This window comes from Melospiza melodia, chromosome 19, assembly GCF_035770615.1.
Source record: "Melospiza melodia melodia isolate bMelMel2 chromosome 19, bMelMel2.pri, whole genome shotgun sequence".
NCBI classification, from domain to species: Eukaryota; Metazoa; Chordata; class Aves; order Passeriformes; family Passerellidae; genus Melospiza; species Melospiza melodia.
The window spans coordinates 13,684,633-13,703,330 of record NC_086212.1 but is presented as its reverse complement, the minus strand read 5'-3'; the positions used below and the strand labels follow the sequence as shown (position 1 = coordinate 13,703,330).

The following is an 18,698-nucleotide window of genomic DNA, read 5'->3' as shown; positions in this document are numbered from 1 at the left end:
ATGAGCCACGGGCAGAGGGCATGGAGCCCATGTCCCTGGGCATGGACAGGGAGCCTGGGCATTCCTGGTGCCCTGGGCATGGACAGGGAGCCTGGGCATTCCTGAGCATGGACAGGGAGCCTGGGCATTGCTGGTGCCCTGGAGGACCCTCACACAGGGCCTTATTTCCCTGGCCATCGTGATGGCTTTGTTGATGTCTGGGGCAGAGGAGGTGACTGTGATTCGGGAACAGGGAGCAGCCTCGACTCCTTTTCCCAGCAGGGAGCACCATGGTGATTTGGGAGCACCGCAGGGATTTGGGAGCAGGGAGCAACCCTGGTGCCCAGCTCAGTGCCAGTTCTGTGAGCAGATCCCAGCCCAGCCCGGCAGAAGGAGTGAGGATTCCTTGGCAGGAGGCAGCCAGGCTGAGCCCCACTGAAGGACGAGCACTTCAGCTGGGCTGTTCTGTGTCTGCACAGGGCAGAGCAGCCTTTATGGCTCTGCTCTGCTGGCACAGCTCCCCACGGGCACAGGGAGAACCATTCATCCCATCCCATCCCATCCCATCCCATCCCATCCATCCCATCCCATCCCATCCCATCCATCCCACCCCATCCCACCCCATCCCATCCCATCCCATCCCATCCCATCCCATCCCATCCCATCCCATCCCATCCCATCCCACCCCATCCCATCCCATCCCATCCCATACCATCCCATCCCATCCCATCCCATCCATCCCATCCCACCCCACCCCATCCCACCCCATCCCATCCCAGGACTCTGTGCCAGGCTCCCCAGATCCCGGGCTGGGCTGGGGTCACCCTGAGCCCCCCTGTTCCCTCCTGGCTGCCTGGCTGAGCTCTGGGCTGCCCCAGCATTTGCATGGGTGCAGCCTGACCTGCTTGGAGCCGTGTCTGCCGCTGCATTTGCATCCCTGGGGCTGAGCTGGTTTTGTTTCGCTGCTGTGATTGTTTTCCATTCTAATGCAGCACCACAAGGAAGGGGTGACCTGGTTCCTGTCTCAGCACCAGGGCTGGCTCTCAAAGGCACCATCCACCTCACACCAGTGCAGCTCTCAGTGCAAGATCCACCTTCCCTGCCCTCCAAATTCCCCCTCATTCCAAAGCACAGCTCCCCGTGCCCCAGAGCAGCTCTTCTCACGTCCCCAAGGCTTCCTTCCCTCAGCTGCTGTCCAAGGCTCCCAGCATTGCTAATCCCAGCTCTCTGGACACCCAGCTTCCCTAACAATCCCAATTTGGATCAGGGCTGCCTTCCTGCCGAGCCACTCAAAGCACAGGGCTGGAGTCAGCTTTGGAGCTTCTGTGCATTGGTTTTGGGGACAGGGGGACAGACCAGGTCAGGCTGCAATGGGGTGGGCAAGAGACATCTCACACAGCATTAAACTGCTGCAAGTCACTGCCAGCTTCATTTTCCATACATTTCCATTGGTACAGTGAATTTATACTGACTTAGGGCTTTCCAGTGTTGGATTTTTGTAGGAGGAGGAAGAGATTTAAAGCTGCTTGTACTTGTTCCCTGGTGGTATCTGGACTGTGGCTCCTAAATCCCAGGAAACCCAGAAATGCAGATGCCTGAGATGCTGCCTGAATTCACATTGGAACTGAAGCACCCTGAGCCATCTTGCCTCTGTTTTGTGGGGGTTTAACAGAAGAAAAATCACGTGGACATCCCAAACCTGTGTCCCTCTGCAGCCCCACCTGCATGAAATCACCTGGACGTGGATAAGAGCCTTCAAACCAATGGGAATTTTTTCACCTTGGGGTATCCCCTCTGTGCCTCTGCAGCACTAGTGTACAGGAATTGTCAGAAATCATTTTACATGGAAAAAATAAATCTGTTAAAGAACCACTCAGCCCCTGCATGCATTGGCTAGAGTGACCAAAATCAACTTGAGAGAGCTTGTCCCCCATTTGTGATGCAGTTCAGATTTTGTGCAGCTGAGTTTGATGGAGAGCTCCAGGAAAAAATGGCCATTTAGAGGGATTAGGAATTTTCAAGAAACTGGACCATGGAAGTCAGAGAGTAACTGAATACGTTTTCTTTACTTAAATTGCCTGCAGGGAAAATCCTCAGCTTCAACTCACACGGCCCATTGTCCTGGCATCAAGGTCAGTTCCCTTCTTTCATCACCCCTGAGCAGTTAAAGGTAACAAGAAATAAGGAAACTTATTTGGAAATTCCTTCCCTCCTGCACAGGGACTGTCTGCATCTCTACTTTATATTGTGCCCAAAGTCACCTTGGGAGGCGTTTGGGCAATTTTCCTCCCATGTCTGTGTGTGTCTGTGGATGTACATGGAGAATGTTTTAAAAGTTATATTTTACATGCTTGATGGATGCCCTGGCAGTGCACGGGCTGCAGGAGCCCTCGAAGGCAGGGATGGAAAGGACCCTTTGTACCTGGTGCCCATCTCTGTCCACAGAGGAACCTTCCCCAAACATCAGCAGTGTGCCCCAGCCACTGTTTGCATGAAACATCATCACCAACCTTTATTTTTTACAATATGAATTGTGTCTATTGAGCCAAGAGCCTGTTTATGTTTTTTACTTACAGGAAACAGCCTAACTAAATATATGAGTCCTGATTTCACTTTTAGCATTGTGGTGCTTTGGCTGTTTGGGGTTTTTTATCTTTTAATTAGAGCCTGTTCCCTGCAAGGGGAGCTGGATTTGGTTACACAGAGTCCAGCAATGACAGCCTTTGGAGCAACACTGGCTAACAGCTCCTGATGGACCTAAAAAGGAGGGAATTTAAAAAAATCAGAGCATCTCTCCAGAATGGAAGGATCAGAGCCCTGAGGAGGCATCTCGGGGTCATTGGGCAGACATGGGATCAGGGACCACAGCCCCCACTCCTCTCCTGCTTCCACCAGAGCTGAATCCAGCTCTGGCCACTGCTGGGATTGTCATCCTTGTTCTATGAATGAGCAGAGCAGGGTAAATGCAGCTGCTGTCACATTTGTGCTCATGCCCCGCCTCAGGGCCAGGGCTGGGCTGGGATCTGGCTGTTCCTGTGCCCTGTGCCCTGCTGTGGCTGCAGGCAGGCTCCTGGGAACCCTCTCTCTGCCAGGTGTCCCCCTCCTGCCTCAAACCACCCAGCCTGACAGAACTTCTGGTGCACAAAAGCCAGAGGAACTCCTCTGCAGGAGCCCCAGGCAGCTGCCCATGGCTGCAGAGCCCCTGCCACATGCCAGGGAGCATCTCACCCCGGGCCCAGCCGTGCCTGCTGCCAGAGCCTGTCCCTGCTGCCCAGGAATTGCCAAACACCCTCTGGGCTGCAGGCTCAGGGCACACCATGGCCAGGGCACTCTGCTCCTCCAGCTCCAGAGGGAGGGAGCAGGAGGAAAACACAGCTGGGATGGTGTTTATGAAGCAAATTGATAGGTTTGGGGGGAAATGAAGAAAGTGTGGGCACTTCTCACTCCCTGCAGAGGTGAGGGCTGGAAGCTGAGGCTGGGAGCTGGGCAGAGATTCATTCCTGCAGTGCAGCCCCTCTCCACTCCCCATCACCTTCACTTTGGGGGGACCCAGCCCACCCACAGCCCTGATGGTGCAGACTGCGCCTCCCACACCGGTGCGGACTCACAGAATGACGGAATGACAGAATGACGGACTCACAGAACGACAGAATCACGGAATCACGGACTCACGGAATCACAGAATGGTTTGTCTGGGAGGGACCTGGCAGACGGCGCAGCTCCAGCCCCGTGCCCTGGGCAGGGGCCCCTCCCGGCAGCCCAGCTCGCTGCGAGCCCCGTCCAGGCCGCCCTTGGGCACGGCTGGCAGCGGGGCCGGTGCCCGGGGCCCCCGGGCTGCCATTCCGGGCCGCGGCAGCCTCGGGGGAGCCGCCCGGGGCTCTGCGGCCGGGGGGGCACGGCCAGGGCGAGGAGAGGCTCCCGGCAGGCGGGGATTCCAGGGATGCTCAGACACCGCCCCCCGCACGCCCGGAGCGCCCCGAAGGGAGGAGAAACGGCGGAACAGCGGGGGAAAAGCCTGGGAACGTGCGGGCTGTGCTCCGGCCGGGCTGGGTCTCGGTGCCTGGGCTGGGGACGGGAGGACAGCGGCACGGGGTGCGGTGGGGATGCTCCCTCCGCTGGCCATGGCTGTGCTGCGGAGCATCCCCTGGCACGTTCGTACCGCGGCCCCGGTGCCGGGGACCCCCTGAGCCCCCCGGAGCTGCCCCGGCCCTGGGCTGCGGGCGGGGGTCCTGTCCCCAATCTGCGCCCCAAGCCGCGCAGTGTCCCGGGGCCGCGGGGCAGCCCCCGCCTTTGTGCAGCTCGGCAGGAGCCCAGGCGACAATCCGGACAGGTTGCTGCAGCCTCATTAACAATACAGATATGTGTGTGTTTAAATAATTTTTTTAGAGGAAGAAGGATGTAACTAATTAGCATCCCCACGCTCTCTTTTAATTGCTGCCAAATAGGAAAACTACAGCGTGTGACAGAGGCGCAGCAGTGGGCTCTGGCTCCCCTCCCGAAGCGTGTTCACGCCCGGAGGTGCTCCGTGCTCCCCACGGGAAACTGCAGCCTCGTCAGAAAGGGAACTCATCCCCCACGGAGCAGGCGCCTCTTCTGCCCGGAATCAGGGGATATCCCCGGAGTCAGAGCACCAATTTTAAAATATTTATTTATTTTTTTAAATAAGTAAATAAAAGCCGCCACCTGTCAGCACCCACCTCCCTGCCCGGCTGCGTGTCGGACCGTGCTGTGCCCCAGCCTCAGAGGCGTGTCCGGGGCGGTTCGGTGTCCGTGCAGCAGCATCTCACATTTCACACATCCCCGGAGCGCGCTGGGAGCGGAGCGTGTGGCCGGGCCGGCTGCGGCTGCGGCTCCGCGGGCACCGACCCGGGCTCTGAGCGAGGCGCGGAGCGCTGCGGAACGGGACGGGGCCGGGAATGGCACCGGGCCGGGAATAGCACCGGGCCGGGAATAGCACCGGGCCGGGAACGGCACCGGGCCGGGAACGGCACCGGGCCGGGAACGGCACCGGGCTGGGAACGGCACCGGGCTGGGACCGCCACTGTGCCCAGAGGGAGCGGCTCCAAGAGCTTCAACCCTCGCTGAGCTCAGAGAAAACCGGAGCAGCTGAGCTGCCGTGTGCCCGCACCAAAGCATCCCTGGGCAGGGCCCGCATCCATCACCTGCCGGGCACCCGTGCCCGCCCTTCCCTTCCCTTCCCTTCCCTTCCCTTCCCTTCCCTTCCCTTCCCTTCCCTTCCCTTCCCTTCCCTTCCCTTCCCTTCCCTTCCCTTCCCTTCCCTTCCCTTCCCTTCCCTTCCCTTCATCCCCTCGAGCTCCCCGCGGGTCCCCGGCAGCGGCTGCGGGCGCACAACGAGGAGCCAGTGGGTGTACGGGAAAGTTTCTCTCAAACTCGGTCGTGTTCAGCCTCCTCTCTGCCCTCTTGGCTTGCTGTTTAGGAAGCCAAGTGTTTATTTCGGTCGCCTTGTTTAGGTAATTTCTTATACGTCCCTCATCCTCTTCCACGCTTCTGTTTATGAATATTATTCCTAATACACAATAAATAACGCGAATTCATCTTTGTGAGTTTGGCCACCAAAACGAAGGTGTACGATCCCAAAGAATGATAAAATCATGTTCGTTTCTCAGTGTGACATTTCTGAACAGAAACAAAATCTGCCTTCGGAGGTTATAATAAAAATAACCAACGTTGTTACAATTCCCCTTTGGAAGGAAGAAGAGCTGATCCCAAACCAGGGAGGCTCGACGGTTCCCTTCCTCGTTTCTTTCTAAATCCATCTTGTCCCTTTAATACAAATGAACTTCAAGCTCCCCCTGTATTTTACTATTTAGATTCCTCGTCTTAATGACGCCAGGAGCAGCGCAAGCACACTCGCTAATAATCGTCGCGAACTGCATTTCAAAGAAACATCCCTGGAAGAAAAACACCGTCGTTAAAAAAAATAAAAATAAATAGAGACTCCACCAAAAATGATAATGTGGAGTCGGTGATGATGACGGGCTTAATGCAACTGCTGCAAATCAGCACCTGCGTGCTAGATAAGGCAGATAACACCTCCAACAGTTACTTCCAGCACCCCCGTCCTCCTCGCGTTTATTTTTAGATCATTCATTTAATCTGATGGAGGGGTTTATGGTGTTTGGTTTTTTTTTTTTTTTTTTTTAATTTTAATTAACGCTCTTGTTATTTTTCTTCCCTGATCTTTAAGGGCGGGGGGAAGTGAGTGAAGTGTGAGCTGGTTAAATCTGGAGACGTGGGTCTATCTCGGGCCTTTAATAGCAGCTCTGGGGCGGCTCGTCCCCGGCTCTGATAGCCGAGATCTCCGCAGCCAGCACTGCCCAGGGTCAGCTTTTGTCTCTGCCACAATAAACAAACACTTGCTCCTCTCATGGAAATGAGCAGCCATCCGGATGCACCTTAAAACACTGGGAGAAGTCGTCGCTTTTGAAAACGATGTTCATTTTGTCTGACACACATAACTGCATAGATCAAATGCCTGCAGAAAGGTAGCAATTTGGCAGGGAAGTATTTTCTAAGCTTAGATGAAAGTGTGCTCACGGCGTCCGAAAATGCCTGCCTCACCTCCCACCTGCTTCCCCAGCCCCGACTTTGCGCGAAAAGATCAGACAGACGGGATTTTCGTTAAAAAAAAAAAAAAAAAAAAAAAAAAAAAAAAAGTTTAAAAGTTAAAACAAAAAGAAGCCGATGCGAGGAACCAGTTGCAAGATTCACAGAGCCCCGGATCGGGGACGCTGAATCAGGGCTGCTTTACCTACCGGGGCTTCGACACCACTGCAATAATCTTGTCGGATCATTAAGTAAATTACACCTTAAACATTGGTAGCTTACAAGTTGTAATCAGTAATTCAAACTCTTGACAATTATGCAAATTGAAGCCCCGGCTGCGCTCGGACTTTCTCGCTTTCGCTGCCAGGACTTTTTCCCGAGTTTATTTCGCCCAAAACCACCGCCGGCCGCGGGGGCGGCGCAGCGCGGGGCCCGGCAGAGCCCGTACACGCGGGGAGGAGCGGGGAAAACGCAGCTCTGCTCCCCAGATCGGCGCGGAGCGGGGCAGCCGCGGCCATCCCGGGGTGCCCACGGTGCCCCCGTCGCTGCCCGCGGCGGCGCCCCCGGCCCGCAGCCGAGCAGGGGCGCGGAGGGGCGCGGGCCCCGCGCTGCCCGCCCGCCCTGCGCGGCCGCGGAAGGAGTGGCTTGGGGCTGCGCGCTCCCTCCTGAGTGGCTGGCGGCCGCGGCGCCCGAGCCATCCCTGGGGAGGAGTTAGGATAATCCTATTGCCATTAAGGGCGTCTGGGCTGGGAAAAAAAGCCCGAGTGACCACAAGCAGCGCGGAGGGTTAGTCCGTCCGCTGTCTCCATGCCTGCCAACTGAGCTCCGTCCGGGGCGCCGCTGCTCTCGCCCAGCGCCGGCGTGGATTTACCGCCCGTGGCGGGGGCCGAGCTGTTCTGTCCGCGGCACCGCGCACCTGGTCCGGACGCTGGACGCCATGTTGTGGAAACTAGCAGATAATGTCAAGTACGAGGAGGACTGCGAGGTGAGAGGCTGCGGGGAGGGGTGGCCGCCGGGGGACGGGGGTGCTGCCGGGGCAGCGCGGGGCTCCGCCGCCCCCGGCCCCGCTCGCTGCCAGCCCCGCCGCCTCCCCGCCGGAGCGGCAGCGCTCCCTGCCCCAACAGCCCGCTTGGCTTTTTTTTCTTTTTCCCTTTTTTCCTTTTTCCTTTGGAGGTGCGAATTCTTATAATTTTTATTTTCGTGTTTTTATATTTTTCTATTTTTGTTTACCGAGTCTTTTGAACTCTTGAATTGAATGGGTCCCAGCTAGGAGAGCCGAGCTCGCATCCCGCATGGAGCAGCTCCCGCACCCCGGAGCCGCGGGGCTGTGGGAGCGGAGCGCACCGCAGGGATGCGGAGGGGCCGGCAGGTAGCAGCTGCTGAGCCGGGCAGGGCGAGCCCTTCCATCCTTCCTTCCTTCCCACGTTTTTCCTCCCCGGGAGCAGCTCCCACCCGCCTCGAGGTGCTCCCGGGTTTTGATCTCTCCGAACTCGTCTGTGCCCCCCCGGCTCCGCCTGCTCGGCTCCTACAGATTAGCCGCAGTGCCCGCTTCACGCTCCATTGGGACCCCATTCACCTCTTATTACTAGCCCTGTTATTTTAATGACCGTGAAGCCAGAAGCTGCTAAATCCCTGGATCAGCTCATTGTAGACATTTCAGCTCTGAGCGCTGGGATTGGAAATGGGGCAGGAGCGGCGATGGCACGGCTGGAGGCAGCACCGCGCTCGCTCCCGGCGGGCAGAGCCGGCAGCCCCGGCCCGGGCGCCCCTCGGGGTGGGGAGGATGGCAGGGCCGGGGGTCCCCATCGCTCCGAGCCCCCCTGGCCCCGCCGAGGCAGCGCGGCGGAAACGCGGCTGCGCCTCTGATTTGAATTTTTGTGATTTTAATGATTCCCCTGCTGACTCGCACAAGCGGGAGAAGGGTTGCTCTGGTGTAGTTGCGATGAGGAGAGCAGCGAGACCTGCTTTGTAACCTCCTCCCTGGGAGCGGGGCGGATTCCTTCCGCGAAGCGCTTTAAAAACCCCGAACTCTGGGCAGCAGCGGGGCGGCTCTCGCTCTCCTCTCTCCTTCCCAAGCGCCACCACCCGCGGCCGCCGCGTCCCCTGACCCTGCTGACGGCCACCCCGCTGTCCCCCACCCCTGTGTGCTTTCCAGGACCGGCACGATGGCAGCAGCAACGGGAACCCGCGGCTGCCGCACCTCTCCGCCGTCAGCCAGCACCTGTACAGCCCGGCCCCGCCGCTCTCGCACTCGGGCGCCTCCGACTTCCAGCCGCCCTACTTCCCCCCGCCCTACCAGCCGCTGCCTTACTCGCAGTCCAGCGACCCCTACTCGCACCTCGGGGACCCCTTCTCCATCAACCCGCTGCACCAGCCGCCGCCGCCGCCGCCCAGCCAGCAGCAGAGCGCTTGGCCGAACCGGCAGAGCCAGGAGGCGGCGGGGCTGGCCCCGCACGGCCGGCCCGGGCTGGTGCCGCACCTCTCGGCGCTGGAGAGCGGCTCCGCCGGCAGCCGCCGCGACACTTTCCGCCGCTCCGAGCTGCTGCTGCCCCACGGGCACGGCCTGGACGCCTCGGCGCTGGCCGATAACCTGGGCCTGCACGACATGGCCCACCAGATGGAGGAGGTGCAGGTAAGGAGAGCCTGAGCCCCCTCGGCAAAGCGGGACGGGCGCCGTGTCCTCCCGCACAGCCCACCCCCGTCCGTGCAGAGAAATCCGCGTTTTGTCCCCTTCGCCCCTCGGGCTGCGGGTGCGCGGGAGGGGATGGGTTTCCCTAAACCCTCTCGGCTCTTCCAGGTGCGAAACTTTCTCCCCCTTTCTCTTTCCAGAATGTGGAAGATCAACACTTACTAATGCATGACCAGACAGTCATTAGAAAAGGTCAGTAAGGTGGCACCGCAGTTTTACTTTCCCTTGTCAATAGTTAAAAGTTTCATGACGCGCCGGTGAAGTGACGCCCTATTACTTTTATAAAGAACGATCCTTTGGGATCGGGAGGGCGGAGGAGTTTTTATTCCACTCTTTGTCGCTGGATTTTTCTGATGCTGTCCGAGGGACAAACTGCCCTGGGCTGTGAGACGCGGCTGTCCCCCCTCGTGTGCTCTTCTGTTGTGGCTTTAATCGGAACCAGGACCTTGAACCGATTTTAATCTTTTCCTGAAGTACGTGTGTGTAAAGTGACACAGGGCTTTTCCTTTGTTTATTTGTTTAAAGTTTTTTTTGTGTTGATATCACTCGAAGATAGTTTTATTGGTTTTTTTTTTTCCCCAAATTTTTTCAACCTCTTTACAAGACTTGAATAAAGACCGAGTTCACTGGCAGAAGACTGTTTGGCTTTATCTTAATCGAAATTGGTTTGTAGCCGAGGTTTTGAGGAAGGAGGAAGACGTATTGACTCAATTTACAGTAATTTAGGTTTTTTTCCTTGCTTTTGTTTTTAAACAAATTTGTGCTTGAAAAAAAAAATCAGAAGTTTCCTCTGAAGACTTCAAACAAATACCTAACTGAGGAAAAGCAGAAGTGTGTGTCAGAGCGCTGATTGCTGCCTTTAGCTCATGGGAGAATAATTTTGCTGTCAGATGCACCACTGACAAATCTTCCCCCTCCGGGAGTGGGGCCGACCTCGGCTCTTTAACCCTTTCAGCAGCAGAACCGGGCGGATTCGCGAGGGGATGGAAAAGCCCGGATCTGCAGTTTGCTCCTTCCAAAGCCTTTTGTTGTCCCTCCTCACCCAAAGGCTGAAGCTCCTAACGAGGAGCAGCTCCTTTACTTTCGGTTCTCCCCTGGGCTGCGTCCCTCCCTGTTGTGCTGCTCTCTGGTAGGAATTTGTTTGGGATTAAATTCCAAGGGCGGTTTCTCAAATCTGCGTGTGCGAGGTGGAAGATGGAGCCCAGCAGGAGCCGGGAGGTTTCTCCCTGCCCTGGCTTGGGAAGAGTTTTGGCAGTAGCTGGAGGATGCTAATTTGGAGTGTGTTGTAGTGGAGTTTTTGTGAGCGCGGCTTTGCTGCCTTGCAGCCTGCTGCTGTGGGGTTTGTGTGCTTTGAGAAGCGTTCTTGGTTGTGTTCGGCAATCCGGTGGCAAAATCCAGCTGGCCAGGAGTAGTTTTGGGGCCGTTTGGGTGGATGGATGCTGGGGATGGGGGCCAGGGTGGTGAGCATTTAACACCAAACAAAATCCTCTCTCCCGGCTTGTTTTTATAGGAAAAAAAACCCCACTTGCCGCTCTCTATTTAATTTCCCCTTTTACAAAATCCCTGTTTTCCCTCTCCACCCTCAGGTCCCATCTCCCTAACGAAGAACAGCGCTCTGAGCCTGCCGTGCCAGAAGGACGGCTTGATCGGGGTGGTGATCAACCCCAACGAGGTGTTCTGCTCCGTGCCGGGCCGCCTGTCCCTGCTCAGCTCCACGTCCAAGTACAAAGTGACAGTGGCAGAGGTGCAGAGGCGCCTCTCGCCCCCGGAGTGTCTCAATGCCTCCCTGCTAGGAGGAGTCCTGCGAAGGTAGGACGGACCCTCCCTGCCCTGCCAGCCTTCCCCCCCCCCGTGCCCTGTTTGTGTTTTTATTGTGTGGAAGGTTGGATGGACCCTGCCTGCCCTGCCAGCCTCCTCCTGTGCTCTATTTGTATTTGTATTTTCCTTGTTTTACTGTGTGTGGAAGGTAGGATGGACCCTCCCTGCCCTGCCAGCCTCCCCTTGTGCCCTGTTTGTATTTGTATTTTCCTTGTTTTGCTATGTGTGGAAGGTTGGATGGACCCCTGTGCCCTGTTTGTATTTGTGTTTTCCTTGTTTTGCTGTGTGTGGAAGGATGGATGGACCCTCCCTGCCCTGCCAGCCTCCTCCTGTGCTCTGTTTGTATTTGTATTTTCCTTGTTTTGCTGTGTGTGGAAGGTTGATGGACCCCTGTGCCCTGTTTGTATTTGTGTTTTCCTTGTTTTGCCGTGTGTGGAAGGATGGATGGAGCCTCCCTGCCCTGCCAGCCTCTCACCCCTGTGCTCGCGTTTGTGTTTTCCCTGTTTTGCTGTGTGTGAGCAGCACAGCCACACCAGCACAGCCACAGAGCCTCTCAGGCAGCTTGTGATTTTTTGAGCAGCCCAACGACGCTGAATCCTAATAGGCTTTGGAAATAAAACTTCTTTGCACTTCTGCTGCCTCTGGAGAAGTGCTATTAACAGCTCTGACAGCGATTCTCGTGCTCTGTTTAGAGCTGGGGGTTTTGTCTCAAAACCAGCACGTGGAGCTGTCTCTGATTCCCAAAACCCTGTGGAATGATTTTTTTTTTTATTAAATCTCGTGGTCCTGATTAATCATTACAAGGACATTTTCCACATCCTTTTCTGCATACACTTAATTTGGCTTGTGATCATTCTACAACTGTTGGTTTCAGTGGTGCACTTTAAAATATTTTGATTTTGACCTGCTGTGTTTCATCCTGGCTGGATTGGAGTAGAGCATTTAAAAAGTAGGTCACTTGAAAAGAGCCTGTTTTTTATCTTCTCCCCACCCCAGTAGAACCCTATTGAATGTCAGTAACTGGAATTTCTCATCTTAAAAAGAAGTGCTCCCTGAAGATAAATAAGGCCATTTTTTTCCTCTTTATTACAGAGCCAAATCTAAAAATGGTGGCAGATCATTAAGGGAAAAACTGGATAAAATTGGCTTGAATCTTCCTGCTGGCAGAAGGAAAGCTGCAAATGTGACACTGTTGACATCTTTGGTGGAAGGTCAGTCCCTGAGTGTGTCTTAAAAATAAACTTTCTCCCCTTGTGCACAGCTTTTATCCTCCGGGCAAAGCATGGAAAGGTTAGCAAGTCCCTGAAATGAATCTGGGGTTTTTGTTTGTTTTGAAGTGAGCGTGGTGGGGATGTTGCAGCACCTGAGGAGGGGCTGTGCTGTTGTCTCACCCAAACTGCAGGGATGCAGAATTCCTGCCTGCCAGGATGATGGGGCACCTCTGCCCACTCTGTCTCCCGAGGGATGTTTTAGGTTTCAAAAGGGGTGAAACTCGTGGCGTTGCTGGGTTTGGTTTCTTGTTGGGAAACCCGGGGACTCTGGGGCAGCTGAGTGCAGCCCTGCCCCACCTCAGCGGTGTCCTCAGAAGCTTTGCTAATAAACAAGCTTATAAAGTGAGATTTATAGCTTTGGGCTTCCTGCTAGGAAACTGGAGCCCCTTTAATGTGGGCCATGCTCTGTGGACCCTCTGTCAGTGGGGCTGACCTGAAGGGTGTGTATAAATGTGTGTAAATACGTGTGTGTGTGTGGTTTACATTTGGTGTTCCTGTTCCAAGCAGCTCCTGGTAGTGGCACAGTTTAATAGGAATACAGGCAGCCACTGAAATGGGAAGAGTGAAAAATGATCTAACAATACCTTCCTGCTGTTTGTAATGCAGCAACTTGCTTTTAAAAGCTTTGCTCGGGAGTTTTGGAGAGCTGATGTGTGTGCACAGACACATTGCACTGATCACACCAATCTTTTATTTTAATTGTTTTAATGAAAAAAAAAAAAAGGTGACCTGGTTATACACCTTGCAGTTTGGTTTTCTGTCTGAAAATTCTTATGAAAAAATATTTCAAAAGCATACTAAACTGAAAACTTTTATTATAGTGTGAGATTTATTTGGCAGATATTTAAAAATATCAGTGGACAATTTGATCTTGACTGAATTGAGTCCTTTGCTGTACAGTTATTCTGGATAGAGACAGGAACTTTTCTTTCTAGTACTAAAGCAAGAGAATTCTTTTTTGTAGCAGTCACCCTGTAAATTTCTTTTTACTCGATACAAACTTACAAAGAAACAGATCCATCAATTAAAATATCGTAGCAAGTGACAGAAGGGTGTTGCTTTCCAAAACAGGAATACACTTCAGAAATCCACAACGTTTTTTCCTTAACGTCCCTGATTTCCTTACAATAAATGATATTTTAGCATTTACCAAGCCCTCCCTTTCACCCCCCCAGGTGAAGCAGTGCATCTTGCTCGTGACTTTGGCTACGTGTGTGAGACAGAATTTCCTTCCAAAGCAGTGGCTGAATATTTAACCAGACCACACATGGGCCGCAACGAGATGGCAAACAGGAAGAACATGCTGCTTGCTGCAAAGTAAGCTTCCAGCTTGGATTTTATTTCTTCTCCCCTTCTTGAACGTGTTTTTGTCTGACTCTGACTGTCTGCGACTGGGGGATAGTTCGGCGGATTTTTGTGTGTAATTTTAATTAGGAAGATGAAGCAATTCTCTTTATTTGGTTTTGGTTTGAATTCAGCTGTGGCAGCAGTTTTATTTCTGTCTGAACCAATATCAAGGGGTAACAATCCTGTAGGTAACTAAAGCAGCTTGGACCAGTTCTGTTCAAATGCAGTAAAAACTTCAGGAAAAATGCTACGCCAGGACAGCCCTAAGGAAAAGGTGTCTCTTGCAGCAGTTTTATTTTAGTCTCAAGCAATAACAAGGGTAACAGTTCTGTAGGTAACTAAAGTAGTTCGGACCAGTTCTGTTCAAATGCAGTGAAAGCTTCAGGAAAAATCCTACACAGGAGAGCCCTAGGGACAAGGGGACCCTAAGGACAAAGGGACCTTAAGGAAAAGGTGACCCTAAGGACAAGGTGTCTGTAGGTGTGGCAGGGCCAGGAGTGGAGCAGGGAAAGTTCAGCCCCTGTGTGCTCCCTTTGGCCTTTGGCAGCTCCTGGCTTCCCATGGGACCCAGGAGCTGCTGGAGAGTCCCTTTTTCCCTCTTCTGGCTGGAGAGGTTTATAGTTCACTGGAAGCATCCTTTGGAGGTGTGGAAAGTCCCTGTGCTCCAATAAATCCCTGTCACAGACCTGGGTGAAGGGGAAGGAAGGGGAAAGTAGAGGAGCTTTGTTCTGGCTGTTCTGCAGACCCTCGTGCCTGTGATAAACCCTGTCCTGAGCAGGTCCCTGGGCTGAGTTAAGCTTATCCAAAACTGAGTTTGTAGAGCTCAGCTTTCCCCTTTCCCCTGCTGAGCTCCTCTCCCAGGCTCAGGTTTAGCAGAGCTTTGGTTTGTTCTGCTCTGGGATGGTTTCTGGTCTGGGGTGGATGGAATTCCCTGCTTTTGGCAGCACCCTCACTCTGCAGAGGGGCTGAGAAAAACCTGCCTGAACTGCTGAGAAAGGTGTCCTGGCTTTGTGCTCACATCAGGAGTGCAAAACACACTCCCGGTGTTGAATCCATTCAGCCTTCTTTTAAAAAAGATCTTTTACAATAATAGATCTCTTAAAAATGTATAAATCTAAAAATCTACTCTCCCTTGCCTATAGTTTAAACACTGTGCTAATTTTTCCCAAGCACTCCTCCTCCTCCTGAGTATTTTCCTTATTGGCATTGTTACTGGCACTCATAAAAATCCCCTGGAAGACGTTTGTGATTGAGAAATTCTGATAAAGTGATGATTCTGTTAAGATTGCTCAGCTCCTGTGAAATCCCTTCAAGGGGACAGATTTACAAGCAGCAAACAACATATGCTGGAGCATTATTAGGCACTCATGTTTTGCCAGGCATATGTGTGAGTGTTTGCAGGATCAGGGCCTCGGCCTCCCTACATATACATGGAATATACACAACTAAATTAAATCTCCTCTTCAGCTGCTCCAGTTCTCAGAGGAACCAGCACTGAATTCCCACCCCAAATCTGGAGCAAATGATGCAGAGCCAGGCAGGCACCAGAGGTGCAGAGTTTGTTTTGCAGAGTGTTTTTGTGATGGGGATGCAGCAGAAGGTTCGTCAGGAAGTGGTGCTAATAAACCAAAACCTGGAAATCCAATCCAATTTGAACTCGATGCTAATTGGGGTTTTTTTGTGTTAAATTTAGATGCTGAATTTCTCCTAGTTCCTGCCACAAATGCCAAACGATCGATGCAGATCTGTTTGTCATTTCAGTTTGTTTGTGATTCACTTTCTGTGTCTAAGGGTATCGCAGCTTTATTCACACGTTTATCTGTGTTTGTTTCTGCGGTGTAAAGCGTGAGCCCCTTGTGTGTTGCAGGCAGATCTGTAAGGAATTCACAGACCTCCTCACTCAGGACAGAACCCCCCTCGGAAACACGCGGCCCAGCCCCATCTTGGACCCTGGCATCCAGGGCTGTTTGACTCATTTCAGCCTGATCACACATGGCTTTGGGAGCGCTGCCATCTGCGCTGCCATGACATCCGTGCAGAACTACCTAAACGAGGCGTTAAAAATAGCAGACAAATCCTACATGAACGCTGGCGACCAGAGCCCCGCAGAGACCAACAAAACCATCGACAAAATGGACAAGCACAGGAAGTGAGAGGAAAACCAGACTCTGCCCTTCCTCCTACACAGACTCTCATCTCCTTGCCAGGGGGAACATAGAGATTTGGGTGGTTTTATTTTTTGTTTTATTTTTTTTTCTTTTTTTTTTTACGAAACAAGGGGAAAAAGGGGAGGAAAATAAAAATCATTCAGGATCTTCACTCCTGCTGGATCCGTGGGACACAAGTGTTGCTAAAAGCTGCAGTATCCCTGTTGTGTGGAGCAATTGCCTGGAGATAAGTACTCGGCACAAGTGTATTGAATCCTTTGCTGTTACAGTGGTGCTATAAGGGGGGGGGGTTGATGGAATTATCCACAGAGATTTATCTAGATTCCTTTTCCACATCTCAGCATCTCGTGGCTGACCAGCTTCATGTGTAGTTTTTAAGAGACAGATTTTAGATGGAAGCCTGTTCTGCTCTCTGATACAATTTCAGGGTTTTTTCTCTCAAAACGCAACAGTAACAATAAAACAGTATTAAGCAGTGGTATAGAGATTTATGTACGTTAAATTTTTTTTATAAACACCTGAAAATAGTAGAATTATTCTGTGGGATTGTTTTTAAAAATCCGTTTAGTTTCTTTGTTTATTTTTTCTTTTTTTTTTTTCCTTTATTTTCAGATTAACATAGAGTACTAAAATCCTTCTAGACTTCAGATGGCATTTGACATGCTAATTTTTTACAGAAATATTCAGGCTTTTAAAAGCTGCAGCAATGTTGGCTGCAGTTTATATTCTCTTGGTATCGTTTTAACAAGGACTAGTTCAAAATGAAAATACTTTTAGAAAATTCACTTTCTGTGTCTAAGGATATTGCAGCTTTATTCACATATTTATATTGTCTTGTTTTTAAATTTGGGGGGGAAACTTGAAAGAATAGGCACATAACTTTTTTTAAATTTTTTTTTTTTGCCTACTAAGGCCAAAAAATACTTCCAGGGAGGCTTTATGTGTATTAAGGGAAGCAGTGTGTTGAATGTAAATATTTATTTATGTGTAATTTAATCGGATTTGTAAATAATGGTGAACTTTTTAATACTTTTTTTTATAAATGGGTTTCAAATTTTAATTTTGGTAAGTATTTCAAAGGTAATGGGTAAGCTAAACATATCTTTAGGTTTATGCACAGGTATGTTATACAGGGTATTTAAGACTTTTTTTTTTAATCTCGATTCTTGCCACTGAAGATTAGATTTTAATCTGAGGTGTTTGTTCACAAAGCAATAATTTTGTGCATCATTCACCTGGTAACTGAGTAGACATGCAAAAAAAAACAAACCTGAGTGTGTGAGTTAGTGTGTATGTGAATAACGGAGGTTCTGAGCTATCTTCACATATTTGTAAATGTTCCCACTATAATTCTGATGTATATGATAACCATATAATAAAAGTATTCTGGCTAGAAGCATGGAATGTTTTGTTAACTGAGAGCAGCTCTGTTTTCTTTCTCTGCTGGGGGAATGTGGGGCACATGAGTAGCACTAGAGGACATTATGTATTGAGTCATAATTGCAGCACTTTGTTCGGATTAACAGAACAGAAAGATGAAGCTGTTTGCCAGTAAAACTAATGGTTTCAATTAAACACGTTATGTATCTCCAAGAATCTTTTCTTTTTTTTTTTTCCCTCCTTTCCTAAGATGTCATGATCTTGCCTGTTTAACCAGGCAGCTCAAACGCAAACCCTGCAAGGCTGCCTCTCAATAAAAACCAATCCCACCAGCTTTGTCTCCTGCTCAGTCTGCCTGCATTGCAATAATCTGTGTCCAAATATTCACAAAAACATGGGGTGTGGAATTTGAGAGGTCTCCCATCCGTTTTTGGCCGAATTTTGCTGATTTGAGGAAGTTTAGGGTTTGCAGGAAGTTTCTCAAAGTGCTTCGTGCCATAGGAGTGAGGCAGGAGCTGGAATTATTGGTGTATCTGATGCAAAATATCTGAACAAACCTTCCTGAAGACAAATTTAGCTCGTTTTTCCTGTGCTTTCTGAAAAAGGAACCTAAATTTGGTTTTAGTGTGTGTCCTTGGCCCTGCCAGAGCTGCCCAGCCCTTGAGGAAGGTGGCACTGGGCTGTCAGTGGGAATCCAGGTCCCATCATGGCACTGCTTCTTCCAGAAAGGTGTAAAGAGGCAAAATGTACCATTTCTTTGCTTATAAACCGTTTTTATCTTCTCATTTTCCCTTTAAAGGACGCAGGAAATCCACTGGGGGTGCACAGGGAGAAGAAAGGAGAGGGAAGCACAAAGCCTCGAGTGCCTGTCAGTGCTGAACTGGGAGGAAAAGCTGGGTTGGAGTTGCAATCCAGTCCCCTTCCCTCCTAAAGAGGTGTGAAATTCCAGCCTTTGCATTTGTTAGACTCATTGTAGCATTTCAGAAATGAGCATTTTGGACCATCTGTAGGCACAGGCACAGCCAGGACACATGATGACTAACAGAACTCCTGAAAAACACAAACAAGCTGCCCTCCTGAAGGGTATTTTTGTGGAGTTTATATATTTATGCACAGAAACCTGCTGGGTATGGTGAGAGCTTGTTTAGAGAATGCAATGCCACAGTTTTGTGCCTTTTTTCCTCTTTTTTTTTTTTTTTTTTCTCCCCTTTTTTTTCCTTTTTTTTTTCCTCCTTTTTTTTTTCCTCTTTTTTCCCCTCTTTTTTTTTCCTCTTTTTTTCCTCTTTCTGCTGCTGGGCTGCTTACCCAGCATATATAGGAAGATATTTGAGCTACCAGACAATGGAATCTTGCTTCATTTTTTTTATTTTTTTTTTTATTAATGCACAAAACCAGGCAGCGAAATAATTGCCCCTTGGGATAGGAAATAAGGATGTTTCCATTTATTCCTGCGTGCATTCAAGCAAAGCCAGTCAATTG

At 51.2% G+C, this 18,698-nt stretch overlaps 1 protein-coding gene across 1 annotated transcript; it reads left to right on the top strand.

Annotated features, from left to right (window-relative positions):
* The first annotated feature begins 7,315 nt into the window (after nt 1–7,315).
* TFAP2C (transcription factor AP-2 gamma) lies at nt 7,316–17,432 on the top strand. Its single transcript, XM_063172607.1, has 7 exons — nt 7,316–7,531; nt 8,702–9,178; nt 9,376–9,427; nt 10,822–11,044; nt 12,146–12,264; nt 13,500–13,641; nt 15,539–17,432. The coding sequence occupies exons 1-7, from the start codon at nt 7,484–7,486 to the stop codon at nt 15,822–15,824; spliced, it is 1,347 nt and encodes a 448-aa protein (XP_063028677.1). The 5' UTR covers nt 7,316–7,483; the 3' UTR covers nt 15,825–17,432.
* Nucleotides 17,433–18,698: the final 1,266 nt, after the last annotated feature.